The sequence below is a fragment of the Nyctibius grandis genome, chromosome 6 (genome assembly GCF_013368605.1).
Source record: "Nyctibius grandis isolate bNycGra1 chromosome 6, bNycGra1.pri, whole genome shotgun sequence".
Lineage (NCBI taxonomy): Eukaryota > Metazoa > Chordata > Aves > Nyctibiiformes > Nyctibiidae > Nyctibius > Nyctibius grandis.
Window position 1 is genome coordinate 72,031,767 of NC_090663.1, and position 15,978 is coordinate 72,047,744.

The window sequence follows — 15,978 nt, forward strand, 5'->3', positions numbered from 1 at the left end:
CTGGCACGACACAGCAAGCAGGAGCTGTTTATGCACCCTGCTGCGGATCGAGTCTCCATCGCCTGGGGGGCAGCTTGCTGACACCAGGCTGACCAAGTGTCACACTGTCACAGGAAGGCCACCCTTCCTCGCCTCCACCCTATGCCCCTACACTGCCTTGCCCCCATCTGACTCGGCAGCGAGCGAGCCAAGCTAGCCGTGCCAAAAAGCTGTTTTCTGTCTGTTCAGGTTTCTTGATGGACTCACTGCAGGATCAGATAGGCACCCGTGCCTGCGCAGAGCCTCTAGATCAGGTTAGGCACAAATGTGGTACCACCACGTCACACCCACGTGTCTGCCAGATGCCACGTTGCCTTCCTTACGCAGGGACAGCAGCACAGCCTGTGCTCAGGGACACCTGGGAGGCTCCCTATTTGAGACTGCTGAGAGTTTTCCACCTCCTCTCGGCTGTTTACAACCAGTTCCTATCTAGCCTGGCTAACAGAAAAATCTCGTTTGGATTCAGGTGTAGCTTTGTAGCTGGCAGACACACCACAGCGTGCCAGTTCACATGTTTTCCAAGCTAAACAGCAAGGATGGAATAAAGTATCAAGGTAGAAAATCCATGCATCCCTCTGTCACTGAGAGGCATCCACAGCACTGATTTCCCAACATAGAGCATTACCTGATTTTACGTATTTGAGGATTTACCACTAATGCGTTCCTCAAAACTTACACAACACTGAAACAAATCACAGAACAACCAGCAGAAGAATGAACATATAGGTGCCATCCCATGCACGCACCATACGCTTGAGCTGTCCAGTAACTGGATCTGCACAAAGCACTTAAATACAGACCACGTTGTCAAGCAGAGCCAGAACTTCACGATGTACCTTGCACACAAAATGCACATCGTGCACAATCTGAGCTTCCAATTTTGTTTTGTCGAGAGAAAGTACACTTCTAACCCTCCTGGCTTGCGATGATAGCCTCTGAAACACAAACCTCGATGTCTGCTTGAGTCCGTAGACTGTTGGAAACAGTGACTCATGCATGAATTCCCACTACCCCTTAATCTCAAAGAGTAAGCACTTATGCAGCAATAATGATGTTTTAATGTCCTGGCAAAAATGGGAAAAAACAGTTAGCAGAATTTGGGAGTGACTGTCAGGAAACGAAGATAAAGATGACGCTTGGAGAACAGCAAGAACAAGGAACGGACGGGAAAAAAGAAGTCATAAGTTATGAAGCACCGCTCTCCAAGCCAAACGGGAGTTCAGCTACCACCTGTTCCCAAAAGCCACGTTTTCCTACTCATCTCCACGCAATATCCCTCAAAACAAACGGCAGATCTGTGGCTAAATATAAAACTCTCCTCCTTTACATACCGAGCCAGACACCTCAGTAAAACCACAGTGGGCTTCAACCCCACTCTCACACTTTGGCAAGCTGTTAAAAGTTCAAGACGTGACTTCAGCACGCATATAACATTGTACCTCCAGACCCAGATTTAACAGGGCACCTCAGCAGAAGTGAACGCTAGCTCCTGGTCAGCACCGACCTCCAGAACATGTGAAGTGGTTAGAGCAGCACATTGAGCTTGTGAAAGACTGAATACTTCTGTCAGCTCTGTCAAACTGACTACAGCCCTAATGCTTACAAGAAAACTGCCCAGTTGCCTATTAGGCAATTGACCAAGAATATGTAGTTTTTCCTGAAGAAGTGTACTCTCTGGACAAAAAGGGAAACATTTTATTTCTACCACCTGCAACTTGATTAAGTTACTGTTTTGGATTTTTTTTCCAGCAAAAATTCTGTAGCTACATGAATGTAGAGATTTTTATCTCATCCAAAAACAATTAAAGAGCAATTCAGAATTCAGGCTTACAGTTAATGACTTTTTGCTCCATTTCCCAAATACACAATTCATAAGATCACTTAACACCCAAACCCCAGCTTTCCAACCACTGAAACTACTTAGCAGCACTCAGTTAAAATGTACATTTTAGTTAGACACCTTTTGAAAGTTTTACTCTATTTTTATCTTGCGTATCCCATTGAAGTGACAGGACATTTACAAATACCTATTTTTAAATATGGTATAAATGGTCAAAATGAAAACGTTCTCAAACTCAATAACTGTTTCCAAGATTAAAGCAAAGTGAGTTAGCACATGTCATTTGACATTACAGTAACAGCAAAAGCCCAACTGTTGCTCAATCTGACAGAAATAGATGTCTTTGAGGAATCCTAATTTTCAGTATTTTGGAATACTGAATGCAAGCAACTAGCACAGCCATATGCAGATGGCTAGCAGTACAAGGACACGACTATTTTACTACCTCACTTCTGCTTAACATGGAATTGTGAAGAATTTTGGCATTTTTTTAATTTTAAATTGTTTAAAAACCATTTTTCCAGTGCAGAGTTCCTTTGTTCAAGCTTCTGCTGCATAAATACAAACATTATGGGTATTACCTGTGCCATTCTCATGATTTCCAAGTTAATACTAACACACCAAAGGGAAATATTTAACATCTAGATATGTACTATGTGTTGCAGATCCAAGACAAATGCAATTTTTATCCACAGAAAAACAATCTTGCAACAATCTTATTTCCACTGCAGTTTTTAAGGTGTCTGTGCCACTCTGCAGAGACAGCTTCAGAGTTTCTGAAACGCCTAACACAGATGGGCTTAAACCAGGGAAATCTACCCATGCCTGCAGTGCATTTCTGCAGATACCCCTGTACAACCTCACAAGTAGCTGGAGACTAGTATAGATACGCCCAAGCACATTTCAACTTAGTCCCTGGAAGTATTCCCTGACAGTAAACTCACATAAGCAAAATTAAACACAGATTTATCAAAAAGAGGTTTGGCCTTTGAAGAGGAGACAGAGAGAATGGGTTGCACCTTAAAAAAGAAGTGGGGAAGTGGGTAACAGGTAAGTGAACTGTGCTTACAGAACAGCTGACAGTAAAACTTCACATATAACCAAACATCGCTATCAAAGCTTTAAGTTCAGGGGATGATATTCTGCTGTCTGATATCACAGTCTTTTCAAAAGGACGAAATTGTGGGAGATCCTAAAGACAATATTATGTTCTGGTGGATGAAGAAACAAAAGTGATAGAAGTGAAATAATAATTTGGAAATAATAAGAATACCACTACTGCAGTATGTCAGAATGGTTTTCACGCACAGACTACAATAATCCTTTACGTTAGCTTGCAGCGTTTCATACAGATTCACTGACCTGCACAATTCAGTAAAACACAAACTAATTGAGGGATAGTGGTCACCAACCCAGTCAGGTGAAAATGGGCCCAGCAGCCTGAGGCATACACTGAGATTACGCCTCTGTATAGTGACAAAACATTTACACAAGTGAAGCATTTGCCACGTGAAAGGGAGAACTGCTAATTAATACTTACATCCAGATAAACTGCAGAGCAAGAATCTGACATGTGCAAACAGCCACTTTTGCTTATTTAAGCTGATGAGTCACATGATTAATTGCCATACTTTGCATTGTTCAGATAAGATGTAAAGGTACAAACAAGGAAGAACCTACCAGGACTCTCTACCCGCTTGTAGTGGTAGGGATTGATGCAAACCTCCTTCTGTTTTGAACCAAAGGGAAACTCGCAGCATTCCAGTGGCTTCAGTTCGTGATGGCTCTGCAGGTCCGGCCAGCGCCACACTCTACAGTAAATTACATGCGGTAGCCCTTTCCGGTGTGAAACCTGAAGCCTGCCATCCAAGGAACGAGGAATTGTGACACAGTTGCTGGGCTGACCAGGACAGCTTAACGCTTTTTCCAGCTCCTCCATAGCACCTTTTTTCTTCTTCAGTTTTTTCACTAATGCATCAACAGCTTTCTCTGCCCATTTTTCTTCTTCATCCCCCTGCTTCCATCCCAACAGCCTCTTCACTGCTGGGCTGGTGAAGGAGAACAAACTTGTCACGTTCATGGTGACCCCACTGTGGTGATACCACAGAACCAAGCAGGAGAGACTGTCCTGTTCTTCCACGATCCCCAGCGTACAGCAGATTGTGTCAGTAGTCAAAAGCAGCCTGTCTCAAATAATTCTGGTCCTTTCTCCTTTTCAGTCCTCCAGTCCCAGGAAGGCAGTGCTAACATCCCCCCTTGACGGACGTGACCTTCTCATTATTCTAAACCCTTCCGGACGAGAAACTGCAGGAGAATACCAGAGGGAGAGAAAAAAAGGATTTTACCTTTTAAATTAACATACAGCAGTTAAAAGCATCCCCTCCCAACTCACAACAGTGGTGTGACCAAAAACCAACCAACAACAAAAGAAACAACAACTAAGTGTTGACAGCCTCCAGAACTGGACTCAAGGTACATCTGATGAAGACTTTTAAGCAGCAGGGCCTGCTGCTGAACTCTGTATATCCTTTTCCTCAAAACAGCCCTGAATAAATGAGGTGATCATCCTGGAAAATAACAACAAAACCAAAAAGAGGTTGGGGAGGGAGGGGGTTAGTGGGAGGAGAGGGCAGGGGGCAGAGGTAGGTGGTGTGACAATTCCCCATCAGCTCAGTTCCCTCATCCAATTTGCCGTGTGGCCTCAGTGATTTTTGTGCCATGCAGCAAGGGGGCCAGCAACTGCATTTGCCAGCTTCAAACAATACTTCTGCTTGGTGCCCAAGCATGGCCTCAGTTAGTACTGTGAGAAGCTCAACAGAAAAAGCCAAGACACAAGAAGACATGGCTGTATTCCCACACAGACTCCACAAAAGGGCAAGGGTCCTATATTAGAAGTGTAGGTCACATTAAACCTAGCCTAAAACAGTTCCTCAGATTTCATTTTTCACTGTTAAGCCTATCAGCTGTTGCAACCTCAACCAGCAAAACATCCCAAGGAACCAGTGCAAGATCACTAGCATTTTTTTTAAAATTATTTATTTATTTTAGAGAGCAGCTGGAAGCAATATGCCCCAACAGCACTGTGCTACGCAGCCCTCTCCAAACTGCCAGTGATGCTGCTCGAAAATCACTGCACTAGACTTGGGCATACCACAATCTGAAACAAAACCAGTTCAGCTTCACCTCCAACTTACTTTGAGGAACAAACCAAAAAGGAAGAAAGGAAACTACAAAAATCCTTGCCCTCACTCTCATCTCACATGAGAAAGAAAATTCCACTTCCCCACCCCACCAAAAAGCCCTCACAGCTCATAAGCAGACTGTGAGGGAAAGATATGAACTTACTTCACCAATTACATCCTGACCCTTCCCGTTGCAATGCCTGCCTGATGTACTCAAGGACACATGAAGGAGTTGGAAGGACGAGGAAGTCCCGATGCAAGGATTTTAGACAGCACAGTGGTCCTCGAGTTGAGTGACATGGAACGTGGATGAAGCAAGGGCTGAAGAGGGGGAGGAACTCCACATATGAAGAAGCCCCTGCTGTGAGCAGTGAGTTTCGTACTTGCCTGGGCTGGGAACAGGCAAAAGGCTCTGCTGGGGGAAGTAGGAGAGACCCTGCACTGGCAGGGAGGGGAAAATGAGACAAAGAGCACTAAACCACTGATTTTCAAACAGAGCATGAAGACAGACAGGAAACGTATCCTGGACTGGACACCAACAGGTTGCAGAGGAAGGGGAAAAGGATATGAATGTTTTTGTTGCCATCAGAAAGACATAAAAAACCCAACCAACCAGCCACCTATACACACACAGAATAGAAGGTGTCAGCACACCCGCACCAGACAGAATTTCATAGTTACAGTAAAAGATTGCAGATCTTAAAACTGTTAACGCTATGCCACACTTACCCTCTTGACTATCATGCACTGTAATGGTTTCATAATGTACCACTGTACTTGAAGTACTTTAAGCTGAAAACTATCCACTTGATTCAAATTAATTTGTCACTAAAACAATTATCTAATTGTAAAGGTTCAGTTTTATTAGGCTGAATGCATAAACTACATTTATGTGAATAATTACGGACTAAGACACAGACCATGCCTACCTGCACTTTGTACTGGTACTTCCCATTCCTTTTATGCAAAGAATTATATTTGAAATAACAATGTCAATGCAATGGAAGATTTTCATAAGCCTGGGGCAAATATAAGAATTTATTTTGTTACCTGGGCACGTGCTATACTGTTAAATGAACTGAAACTCCATTACTGTCACTGACTGTACCCCAGTTGTACTTTATCCTTACACGCCCTGCAAAGTGCTCTATTAAAATGCTGTCCTAATTTAATAACTGTATTACCAGAACGCCAGTACATGTGCTTCAAATGTGTTTGTAAGTAACAGAGTTATTCTCAACTCATATATAGTCTGTATCTCAATGTTCTAAGTATTTTTTCTGTATCGTTCAAACAAAAGATACAAGTTTCACATACAAAAGTTACAAGTTCCACTGGTACATAGACAAGTAATCAAGTCAAGTTTTCTACTCCACATCCATACAAATTAAACAAAAATTATTTAAAGATTTGAGTTGCAGTTCTAATAAAAAAGAAAGTACAAAGTCTAAATCTTGATCCAAACTTCTCTCAACATTGATAATGAATGCAGGCATGGTTCTACCTAGGCCTGACCCATTTCCATCAAGGTACTTTAAAAATAAGTGGCCAACCTATTTGTTGTGGAAAAAAAAAAAAAAAAGTCCTGTCTATTAAGACTGTATGTTTATACCCGTGCCTGAAAATCAACCCTAAGATGAGCTAGTACACAAGCTCTGCAAAGACTAAGACAACATTCAGATGCAGCCCCAAGTAGTCAGACCATAGGAACAGATTTTCCGAAGTTTTTGGATCAAATCCTGCAACACACACACGTCCCACTCCAACAATCATATGCTCCAAAACATATTTCACCACCACAATCAAAAGTATTATCTTAACAGCTGGCATCTCTGTAACAACAACTGCGGCAAGAAATACGCTGGGAGCAGGAGGAACAGCATTAGGTACAGTACTTGTAGATATGCTTGGAAGCAATGCAGCTCAGCAGGACCTAGCTGGCCACCAGCCTCCAGCTCAGGGACCCCTGCTGAAGTCCTGCCTGCCCGAACAAAGTCTAACCACACTCCAAGCCCTGAACAAGCCACAAGATAAAGTAAAGGGGGAGAAAACCCACAGGCTGCTGTACGCTACTCACCCTAAGCTCCAATACCAGCATTAAGCTAAAGAGAAAAAAAAGGCAGCGTAGGTGGAGTTTTTCGTTTCCAAGAAGCAGAGAGCGCGTCCGCAGCGCTGAGCCCTTGCCAGTACATTCCGTTTCCCTTTCTGCCACTCTTGGTTTCTGCACTGCATCATTTCCTGTATTACTTTTGCACAAAGTGGCCTTATCAGCTGGAAGTGCAAAATAAAGATTAAACCACGAGTCAGCAGATGACACAGCCGGGCGTCTTTCTTCCCCAAATACACGTGCCCTTCTGGGAAAGCGGGAGGTGGTATTTCCAATAGCTGAGTGACCATCAGCCTTTGAAAGGTGTGTTTATTCACGAGGTATGGGTGAAAGAGAAACCCAGGCCGAACAACTGCGCACTCTCCAAAAGGCAGCCTGGAATCAGTTTAAAGGAAATTTGAGTTGTTACCCACTTATCAGCCACTCTTTACACATCAAAACTTAGGCACTTTTTATTATGCGTTCTATCTGCTGAGGGATAAGTTCGAATCAACCAACTTCTTTTAAATCCCAGTGCTGCTTTATTTGTCTTCCTTCACTTATGCTGTCTTCTGTGTAATCTTTGGACTAACACACAAACCTACATGAAGCTTGTGAGAAGCCTGTTTTTAAAAAGTGAGCATTATATATATATATAGCTGTTTAGCCAGCCTTGTATTTAAACAAATTTATTTGGGCAAAATGCCCAAGAGTGAAGTTCTATTTTTCTAGCCCTCAAAGAAGAGACGGTTACTCTGTCAGCAACACTGAGCAGACAGTAAAATATTCAATGAGACTGTTTTCAAATTCCCACAGAAGATCCCATAGGAAACTGTCCCACTTTGCATAAATGACTTGTTTTGGTGGGTGGAAAAAGGGTTAGGACAATTAGATGATCCTCTCCTGGCAGGGGGAAGTAAAACAACTCCTAGCCCAAGTTTCAGGCAAACAAGAAGCAGCTCTAACTCTTCTACTAATTTCATTATTTGTATTACAGGCTCAGTGATGCAGGCAAAAAGGATCCTATTAAATATTTTTAATATATGCTCAGCACAGTTAGACATAAAAAGGGGCAGGAACCACAGTGAAGAGAATCTACATAATTGTTAATGGAGAAAATTGTCTAGTCTTTGACTACATTTTTAAAATTCAATTTATCTTATTTTATTCAACATACCTCCTCCCAGCGTCCACTACTTATTGACAATATCAAGAAATAACAAGCAGAGAGATTTTCATTTGCTTCTTTAGAAGTATTTAGTAATTTATCTTCTCTGAAAGACATCTTTTCAGCAACTCAGGTACTCAGGAGAATATTTAGACCTTTTTTAAAAAATAAAAGATTAGATTTTGGCACAGAAGCCAGGGAACTGTCACTTTACTCCTGCAAGAACTATTTCCATGTATTACTAAAAAGCATGCAGTCTAAGCAGCTGTAATGCTAGAATGTGTTACAACAGATTGTGCATTAACTTCCTCTGGCTCCCTATCCTTGGAGCGAGCGGTAAAAAGTTTCTATTTCTTTCTTCAAGCCATGTGACTTGTAAAACAAGAAGTCCAGAGTCTTCTACTGAATTACCCTGGTTTTAATCAAAGAGTTCTTTTCTTTGCACCTTCTTACAGTAGTATGAGATCTTGCTCATCTTGGAAAAATGCGTGGAAACCCAGTAGAAGCCTCAGCGGCGTTACAATACACATGCAAAAAAGGAAGCAAGTTTCATTTCAAAGTGCTGCAGAACTCATTAGAGTTTATACAAAACCTGACTTGGCTTCCCTTGTATTTCTGAAAAGCACAAGGAGAAAGAAGAAAAAAATATTAACTCTTTTATATGTCGTCTTGGCATGGTAGAAAGAATTCGAGAAAACACTTGAATATGCAATTCTGTGTTAATTTCTGATACGTACAATGTTGTTCGAGGAAAGAGGAGCACACTGGTGTTGAAATTACTTCAACATACTTCACAGGAGTAGGTAGCTTTTTTTCCTGACACTGCATTAGACTCCCCTTACCTAGGCCCAGCAAGGGCAAGGAAGATACTTCCAGTCTGTCTTGGATCCTGAGAGACAGACCAAAACACACGGTCTGTGAAACCTCCTCTAGGACCATTGCTCACACTATTCGGCTGAGGGATTGCCCTTCCAAGAAAACCTCCCATGTATCATTGTTCAGCCCACAAAGAAAACCCTTTTAGATACCTGCATGCAGCCTTTAGTTCAGCAGATGGTAGGAGAGCAAGGGTGTCACGTAAAGAGCAGGTGCTGACTGCATCCCACCTAACTCTAACAGCAGCCCATACAGTTTCTTGTAAGAAATATTTAGCTGTCCTCAATAGGGCAGTAATATTTGCCTTTAGAACGAGGACTTGCACAACTTCTAACTTATTTGATAAGCCAAATCAAATCCATGAGTTCCGAGTGTGACCTGAGCACCAAAGAGCAGATTCACCACTCGCTCAAAACGAGACAGTAGGGCCAACATACACTTTACCGATGGAGGGGAGGAGGGCAACAGTGACCCAAACAACAAAATCCCCACTGCTCAGTTACTCCAGAGCATGAAGAAATAACCTCATGCTATCAATATCTGCCAGCTCCTTCCCAATGCTCACCACAGTTCAAACCAAGGACAGTGTCAGACCAGTTTCTACAATGAATCACAGCTCTTCCTCCATCTGCCTACCCGCTCAGCTTCTGGCAGACAAGGCACTGATCCTTGCCCTTGAAGTCTCGATTATCATGATTACGAGAGCAAAACAATAGCAAATTCTTACAGGTTTTCTGGATTTGTACTCTGCCTTCTCAAATTGAAGCTACTAGATTTGGAAGTCTTACGGTAACTTCACTGTTGCTTCTCCAGAGAAAATACCCAGTTGCCATACCCATTAGAAACTGAATCCTGTGTTACAATCCAACTAAAAGGGTATAAAAGTCTTTGTAAGAAAATACATAATTGTGAGAAAAGAACCCAGCAAAGGTGGTTTCCCAGTTTTAACAGAGATGCATCAACAATTAAATTTGCTGGTTTTCTGATTAAGAAAACTTCTTCCCAATGACTTTGCAACTATTTTGACATATTAAACACCATATCCCTGAAAACAAATTTGAACACTACATCTTGCAAGAGTCTTATCTACACCTGCATTAAAGCACGCTCTTCCATGTTTATAAGAAACACTAACACGTACAGCCTCTTAAATAATCACCAGATCCTCAAATCATGCGGTTTTCACCGAGCTGAGAAACAATGTTAAATTTCCAGGTTGCACTGCTCAATTTTATTCATTCCTGCGTTCAGACGCACATGAGTCTCCATGAAGTCACAAACTGCCAGCTCTTTCTTAATGCCTGCTGGTTTCCTCGTCATGCTGATTTGATTTGCCGAGACTACAGAAAAAAATAACGCCAAGTTTGCCAAGTTTTACTTGGTCAGGAAGCTGGTTAAGCCTGGTGTACACTAGGGCTAGTACAAGTAGGACACACCAAAAAGTACACCCAGATACAAATGCTTTCTGGTGTCAGCAAGCAGTTGGACTGAATCGGATGTGTTATCAAAGATTATCTCTAAAACCGCTACTTAATATTTTAACTGAAGTCAGGAAGGAACTGTAATTTGATGATTCAGTCAAAACTCCAGCACAGATTGGATTACAAAACTATGAGCTTCGCTAAAATAACCTATAAAATTAATACAATGCTGTGAACTACAAAACTTGCCAGAATGGTGTTCATGAGGGTTTTTTTTTCCTAAATGTTATGAAGAAGACTCTTCATTTTTCACACTCTCTCCTAGCTGAAGGCCTCAAAGAAATCCCCAAATTACGACAAAAGATTCAAAACAAAAAAACTATTCAAACAGTTGTCAAGAGACAGAATGAATTACCAGCCATCACAGTGAGTATTTCATTGTGCAGCTCTGGGACAGGTTTATCCACTTCATTTGTGCTGTGAGGTATTTAAACTCCAAACGTTGTCCCACCAGGTACTAGGAGCACTCAGGAGTATAGCAGCAGGCGAAGAGCTCAGTCAGTGTTGTCAGATGACACAGGCCAACTCCTGAAAAATGCAGAACAACCTATAGACCAGTTTGGAGCACTGGCTATGACTTTGTGAACATGGGATATCCACAAAGATGCCATGACTAGTCCAGCTATTAAAGTAAGTTGGAAGTCCTTTTCTAAAAGGTCAAAAAGCTGGGGAAAACAGGGGGTTTTTTTTCCCTTTCATCATAAAACTCCTGTATAACTCCCTTTTTCCACAAAGACCATTCCCTTTCCTGACTTTTTGAACTGTCTTTAGAAAACAGGTGTTGTTTACAACAATAACAAACACACATCTGTGTGGGTGTGTTAATACACACAAAGGCAGGATAACTGAAACCTCTTCCTATATTTAGATCTGTCTGGTCAGCTCTAATTGCATAATTTAATCAAAACCCTCTCCAGCGGAAACACATCCATATTCATCATAGGCATCAAAGGAAACATCTTTACAAACTATATCCTTTTACAAACCAACACATGGTCCCACGCCACTTGTCCAATTGTTGAATTCCTCCTTTGGGAAGGGCATGGAATTTTATTCCTTTTTATCAGCTGAAAAAAGCATTTCCCTCCAATTCATCAGCACAGGGCGGGAGGAACTTCCTTCACAGGTGAGATGGGGAAAATTTACTGACATGTCACTTTCAGGGATTTTTTTTTTTAAAGTAGTTAAAACATACATTTGCAGCACAAAGGAAAACCTTTAAAAACAAAAATGTCCATCATCACTCAGGCATCAAAATTTTTTGAGTAACACAAATAAAATGCAAGATGTGTTTTGTCTTCACGGAACAGCACAGCCTAGCCCAGACTGCATGGATTTAGAGAGGGGTTTGTCAGCCCCAGCCAGAGTAGTGCTACAATGGGGTATTTTTAAGGAGGAGACCCCACCAAAAGCACTCCAGTTATGCTCAGCTTATGCAAGCCACTGCTCCTACAAATGATTCATTTTTACCAAGAGCATGCAAAAATACAGTTACATCAGCTGCATTAAACCACTTCTAAAGACTGTGACCCAGACCTCATTTATCAGAGATTAAGTAAAGATGTTAAATTACAGCTCAAGATCCCCAGCTTTAAAGCAGAATGTTTCACCAAAGCAAGAGACAACAAAAACTGAGAAAGAAAAATTACTTATTCACTAATACAAGTATTATTAGGTCAAGCCTCAGCAAAGCAGAATAAAATGATGAAAATTAAACCAAAATAGGAACATTAAAATAAACAAATAAATCTTTTCACAGATTAGTCCCCCACCCACCATTTATACACTCAAAATGCGAACAGCCTCTTCAGCTTGCCAATATTGAAGACATTTCAATGCATTTCATGAGATGCACGCTTTACTTTTTTAAAAGGATTCCTCTAGCTTTCCTTTTTTGCCGTATTTGCAAAAACTAAGGAGGTATTTTTTGCCTTTAAATGACCTTTAAAACACTGTATCTTCATCACGTCTTTAATGTCAAGAGGCAGAGCAAAAGATCTATGTTAAATTTTGGGAAGTGTCCTGCAATTCACAACTACCATTCTGGACAGGGAAAGTGTTTCAAGATGAGACAGCTTTCCAAGCCAAGACAGCCCAGAAACAAACATCAAGATTTGCCAGATTTCCACTGTCCAATGAAACGTTGTTTAATTACGGCATGCCGTTAGTGGCCTTCTGAAAACCAGGGCTGGACTTCGGATGACATGACACTCACTATGCTCGTGGTCCCTGGGAGAGTGAGCAGCAGCTGCACTACCATGTTACAGCAGATACTCCCTGACAGTGTCTTGGTATTTGTCAAGCCACCTGAACTCGCCAGACCCTTTATAAGTGGAAGGAGTGGAGATCATAGTGTTTAGAGATGCCCCTTCAGCTTACACACAAGAAAATGAGACTCTTTGAAGATCACAATTTACAGGCGAATACAAATTTACAGGGATCCTCCTGAGATCAGGTCAAGGAAACTTTGGGTTCACGTTTAAAATACACCAGCAAACACAGATATAGGTTGTTCAACGCCTTTACTGGCATGTGAGGTACAAGTCTGAGCTTGTCTACACTACAAACTTGAACTGCCTTCAACAACATCCCAATGTAATCCTACAACAGGGTACAATTTCACCAATATTAAAAGCTATACATGTGTAAGAATAAAGCTATTGACACACAGTTACGAAGGCATTTGCATGGTCTCTTACTTTTACAAATGTTTTCATCCAGACAATTACTCTATGGAACCAAAGGAACAATTATTGTTTCAACCAAAGACCAGACATCAGAAGTAGTAGCTTTCCCCTGGAACCAGCAGGCACACTTGGAACAAAACAGGTATTGCACGTTGCTGTGGTTGGAGGCCAACAACCTTCCAGACGACAGTCAGTTCACCAATGAAGTCTAAAAGCTCTGTTCTGAGGAGCGTTTTAATCCAAAGAAGTCTACTGACTGCAACTGAATTTGTTATCAGTACGTGAGGAGTCAGAGAGATCCAAAAAACCGTGGGATGAGGCAAAAGCAGCCATCACAGCCCTGAGCCAGAACATCTGCAGAATCTCACGTCAAACTGTTTTCTCATATTCCTGAGATCAAGGCTTCAGAGGGTTTTGTACAAAGGCTTCAACCCACAGATAGGAACTGATAGTTCATACAGCACTTGGCAACCGCATAGCTTGAAAGGAAGTCGGAGATATCCTCCTACATTGCTTACCGGGAATACGGAAGTTTTACAACGCGAGAAAATGGCTGTAATCTAGCTATCTGATCCCCTGGTTATCTGTAAGCTTTTTATGATTTTGGAAGAGGAATCAAGCCACATAAAGAATTACTCAGTACCCTCTCCTTATCTGCGAGCTTTTTTTGTTAACTGAGCCTATATGATTCTGCACATGGAATTAAAGCAACTTATTATTCAACCCACCATGATTTTCCAAGACCAGTTTAAAGTTTCAAAATTCAGGTTTTGGAAAGTTGCAGTACTGCAACCTTACAGCTGAGACACCAAAACAGTATTTCCTGAACACCAATGCAGGGTCAGTGCTGGCTGACTGCTGGCTGGCCTGGAAGATCGAGAGCCCTCATGTCCCAAGTCAGGGGAGGCAAAGGTGTGATGGAAACCTGCCTATATTCAGAAACGCGAGACTTCAGCCAAAGCAGCCTGCCACCAGTGCTCTCAGTTCTCAACTGCTCCCAGTTCACAAACCACAGGAGATGCATTGGGTCTGACCATGAGCAAGAGTCACAGCTGATAAACTAGTGGGGACAAGGACAAAGGGAACAGTTATCCAGTAAACTGCAGTAAATAGACCTGGAGTGTTTATGCCAGTTATGTTAGGTGATGTTTTCTGCACAGAACAAAATTTCAAAGAAGCCTGTAGCCAAGCCTGAGGAAAAAAAAATTACAGGTGGGTTCCCAAGGGTCTGGATAGTTCCTTGGCATAGCAGAAGGCTACAAGGGGATTCAGCAAGAACGTCCCTCCAGCACTGCCACTACAGAAAATACCTAAAGTTTGTATTTTAAATTTGTAGATAAGCTAATTCCTTGAAGTTAAGAAATACAGTACAAAGACGCAATGTTCGAAGATGTTAAATAGCTAGCAGTAACAAGAAAAAGTAAGGGTTTTTAAACACGTTTCCCATATACCGTTAAAACAAGTGCTTTCTAAATTTCTTTTGAGAGAAGTGGATTGAAAGCCAAAAATTTCAAAGTGACTTATGCAGTGGTGCAGAACCCCGGAAAGCTACAAGCAGTGCATTGGCTCACAGCACGTACCATCTTCAGGTGCCCTAATTCTCTTCACTGGCAGTGGTTTCTGGTAACACCAGCCTGCTTTTACAGAAGGGTTTTTCATGGATTTAATATTTAGCTTTTCTCTAGTTTCTTGATAACGCTGCTAACAATACCTGGTCTGCCAGCTGTTTCAAGTTATTTAATCCTCTAAAGAGGAAAAGAAAGTTTCTACTATGAAGTTAAACTTGGAGGACATTGTTTTCCCCATGAAGAAAAACATTTGTCCTATCTCACACAGAGCATGCACTAGATGTGCTCTGCTCATACGGTTGCATTAAACTAGAAAAACACTTCTAATACAGCTTGCAGTTTATACCAACATAACAGCACTTGACCAGAAAAGCTTGTTTAATTGTTCCTCCCCGTCCATCCTCCCTCACCCCCCATAAAATACGCTGTATCATTAATCACTGTCATTTTGCTGCCAATATAACTACACCGGGGCTTTGTGACTGACGTAACTGTTGGCAGTCTAACCTCGCCATGTTAATCACCAACATAAGTATCTGGGAAAAAACCCTGTAAGTTAGACCTTTCCTTGGCAAGCATGTTAAGGAAGTCTTCATCTGGGAGTACTATAGTACTGATTTATAACTGGCTACCTCCAACAGCTGCCTTGGGCCAGCAAGGTCACAGGTCTACAAGCAGATGAGCAGCTCTAACAGCTTGCTCCCACACGAAGAGAAAAGGTCTCCCTTTACTTCCTTGTGCCAGCTTTGGTACTTCAACATAATTTCCTCTCTGCTTACAGTCTGTCAAGCCAATTCACCTTCCTAACCCGGCAAAAACAACAACAACGTTCTGCAGAACAGCTGGATCAGCTTGGAGCAGGATGAGCACCGAAGTCACCCAGCCAGCACATGCTAATAAATCTGTGGCTGGGGTAGAGAGGAGCCAAACTGTTAAAGAGTTCTCTCCATCTTGTGGAGCTGCCACCCTCCTAAGTCTAAGTGATATGCAGGACAAAGATTAGCTCACACTCAGACACGAGTACTTCAGTTGATTTGCAAAACCTCATCTC

The 15,978-nt window shown here is 41.9% G+C and overlaps 1 protein-coding gene across 4 annotated transcripts in view; it reads right to left on the minus strand.

Moving 5' to 3' along the window:
- Positions 1 to 15,978, minus strand: part of SMAD1 (SMAD family member 1) — a 47,704-nt gene that overhangs the window by 22,001 nt on the left and 9,725 nt on the right. For 3 of the 4 annotated variants that reach the window (XM_068403326.1, XM_068403327.1, XM_068403324.1), the window contains exon 2: positions 3,560 to 4,183. In XM_068403326.1, coding sequence (XP_068259427.1) covers positions 3,560 to 3,959 — 400 coding nt within the window. In that variant the 5' untranslated portion in view covers positions 3,960 to 4,183. Of the gene's footprint in view, positions 1 to 3,559; positions 4,184 to 11,027; positions 11,076 to 15,978 lie in introns of those variants that run through there. The other variant, XM_068403325.1, reaches the window with a different exon arrangement.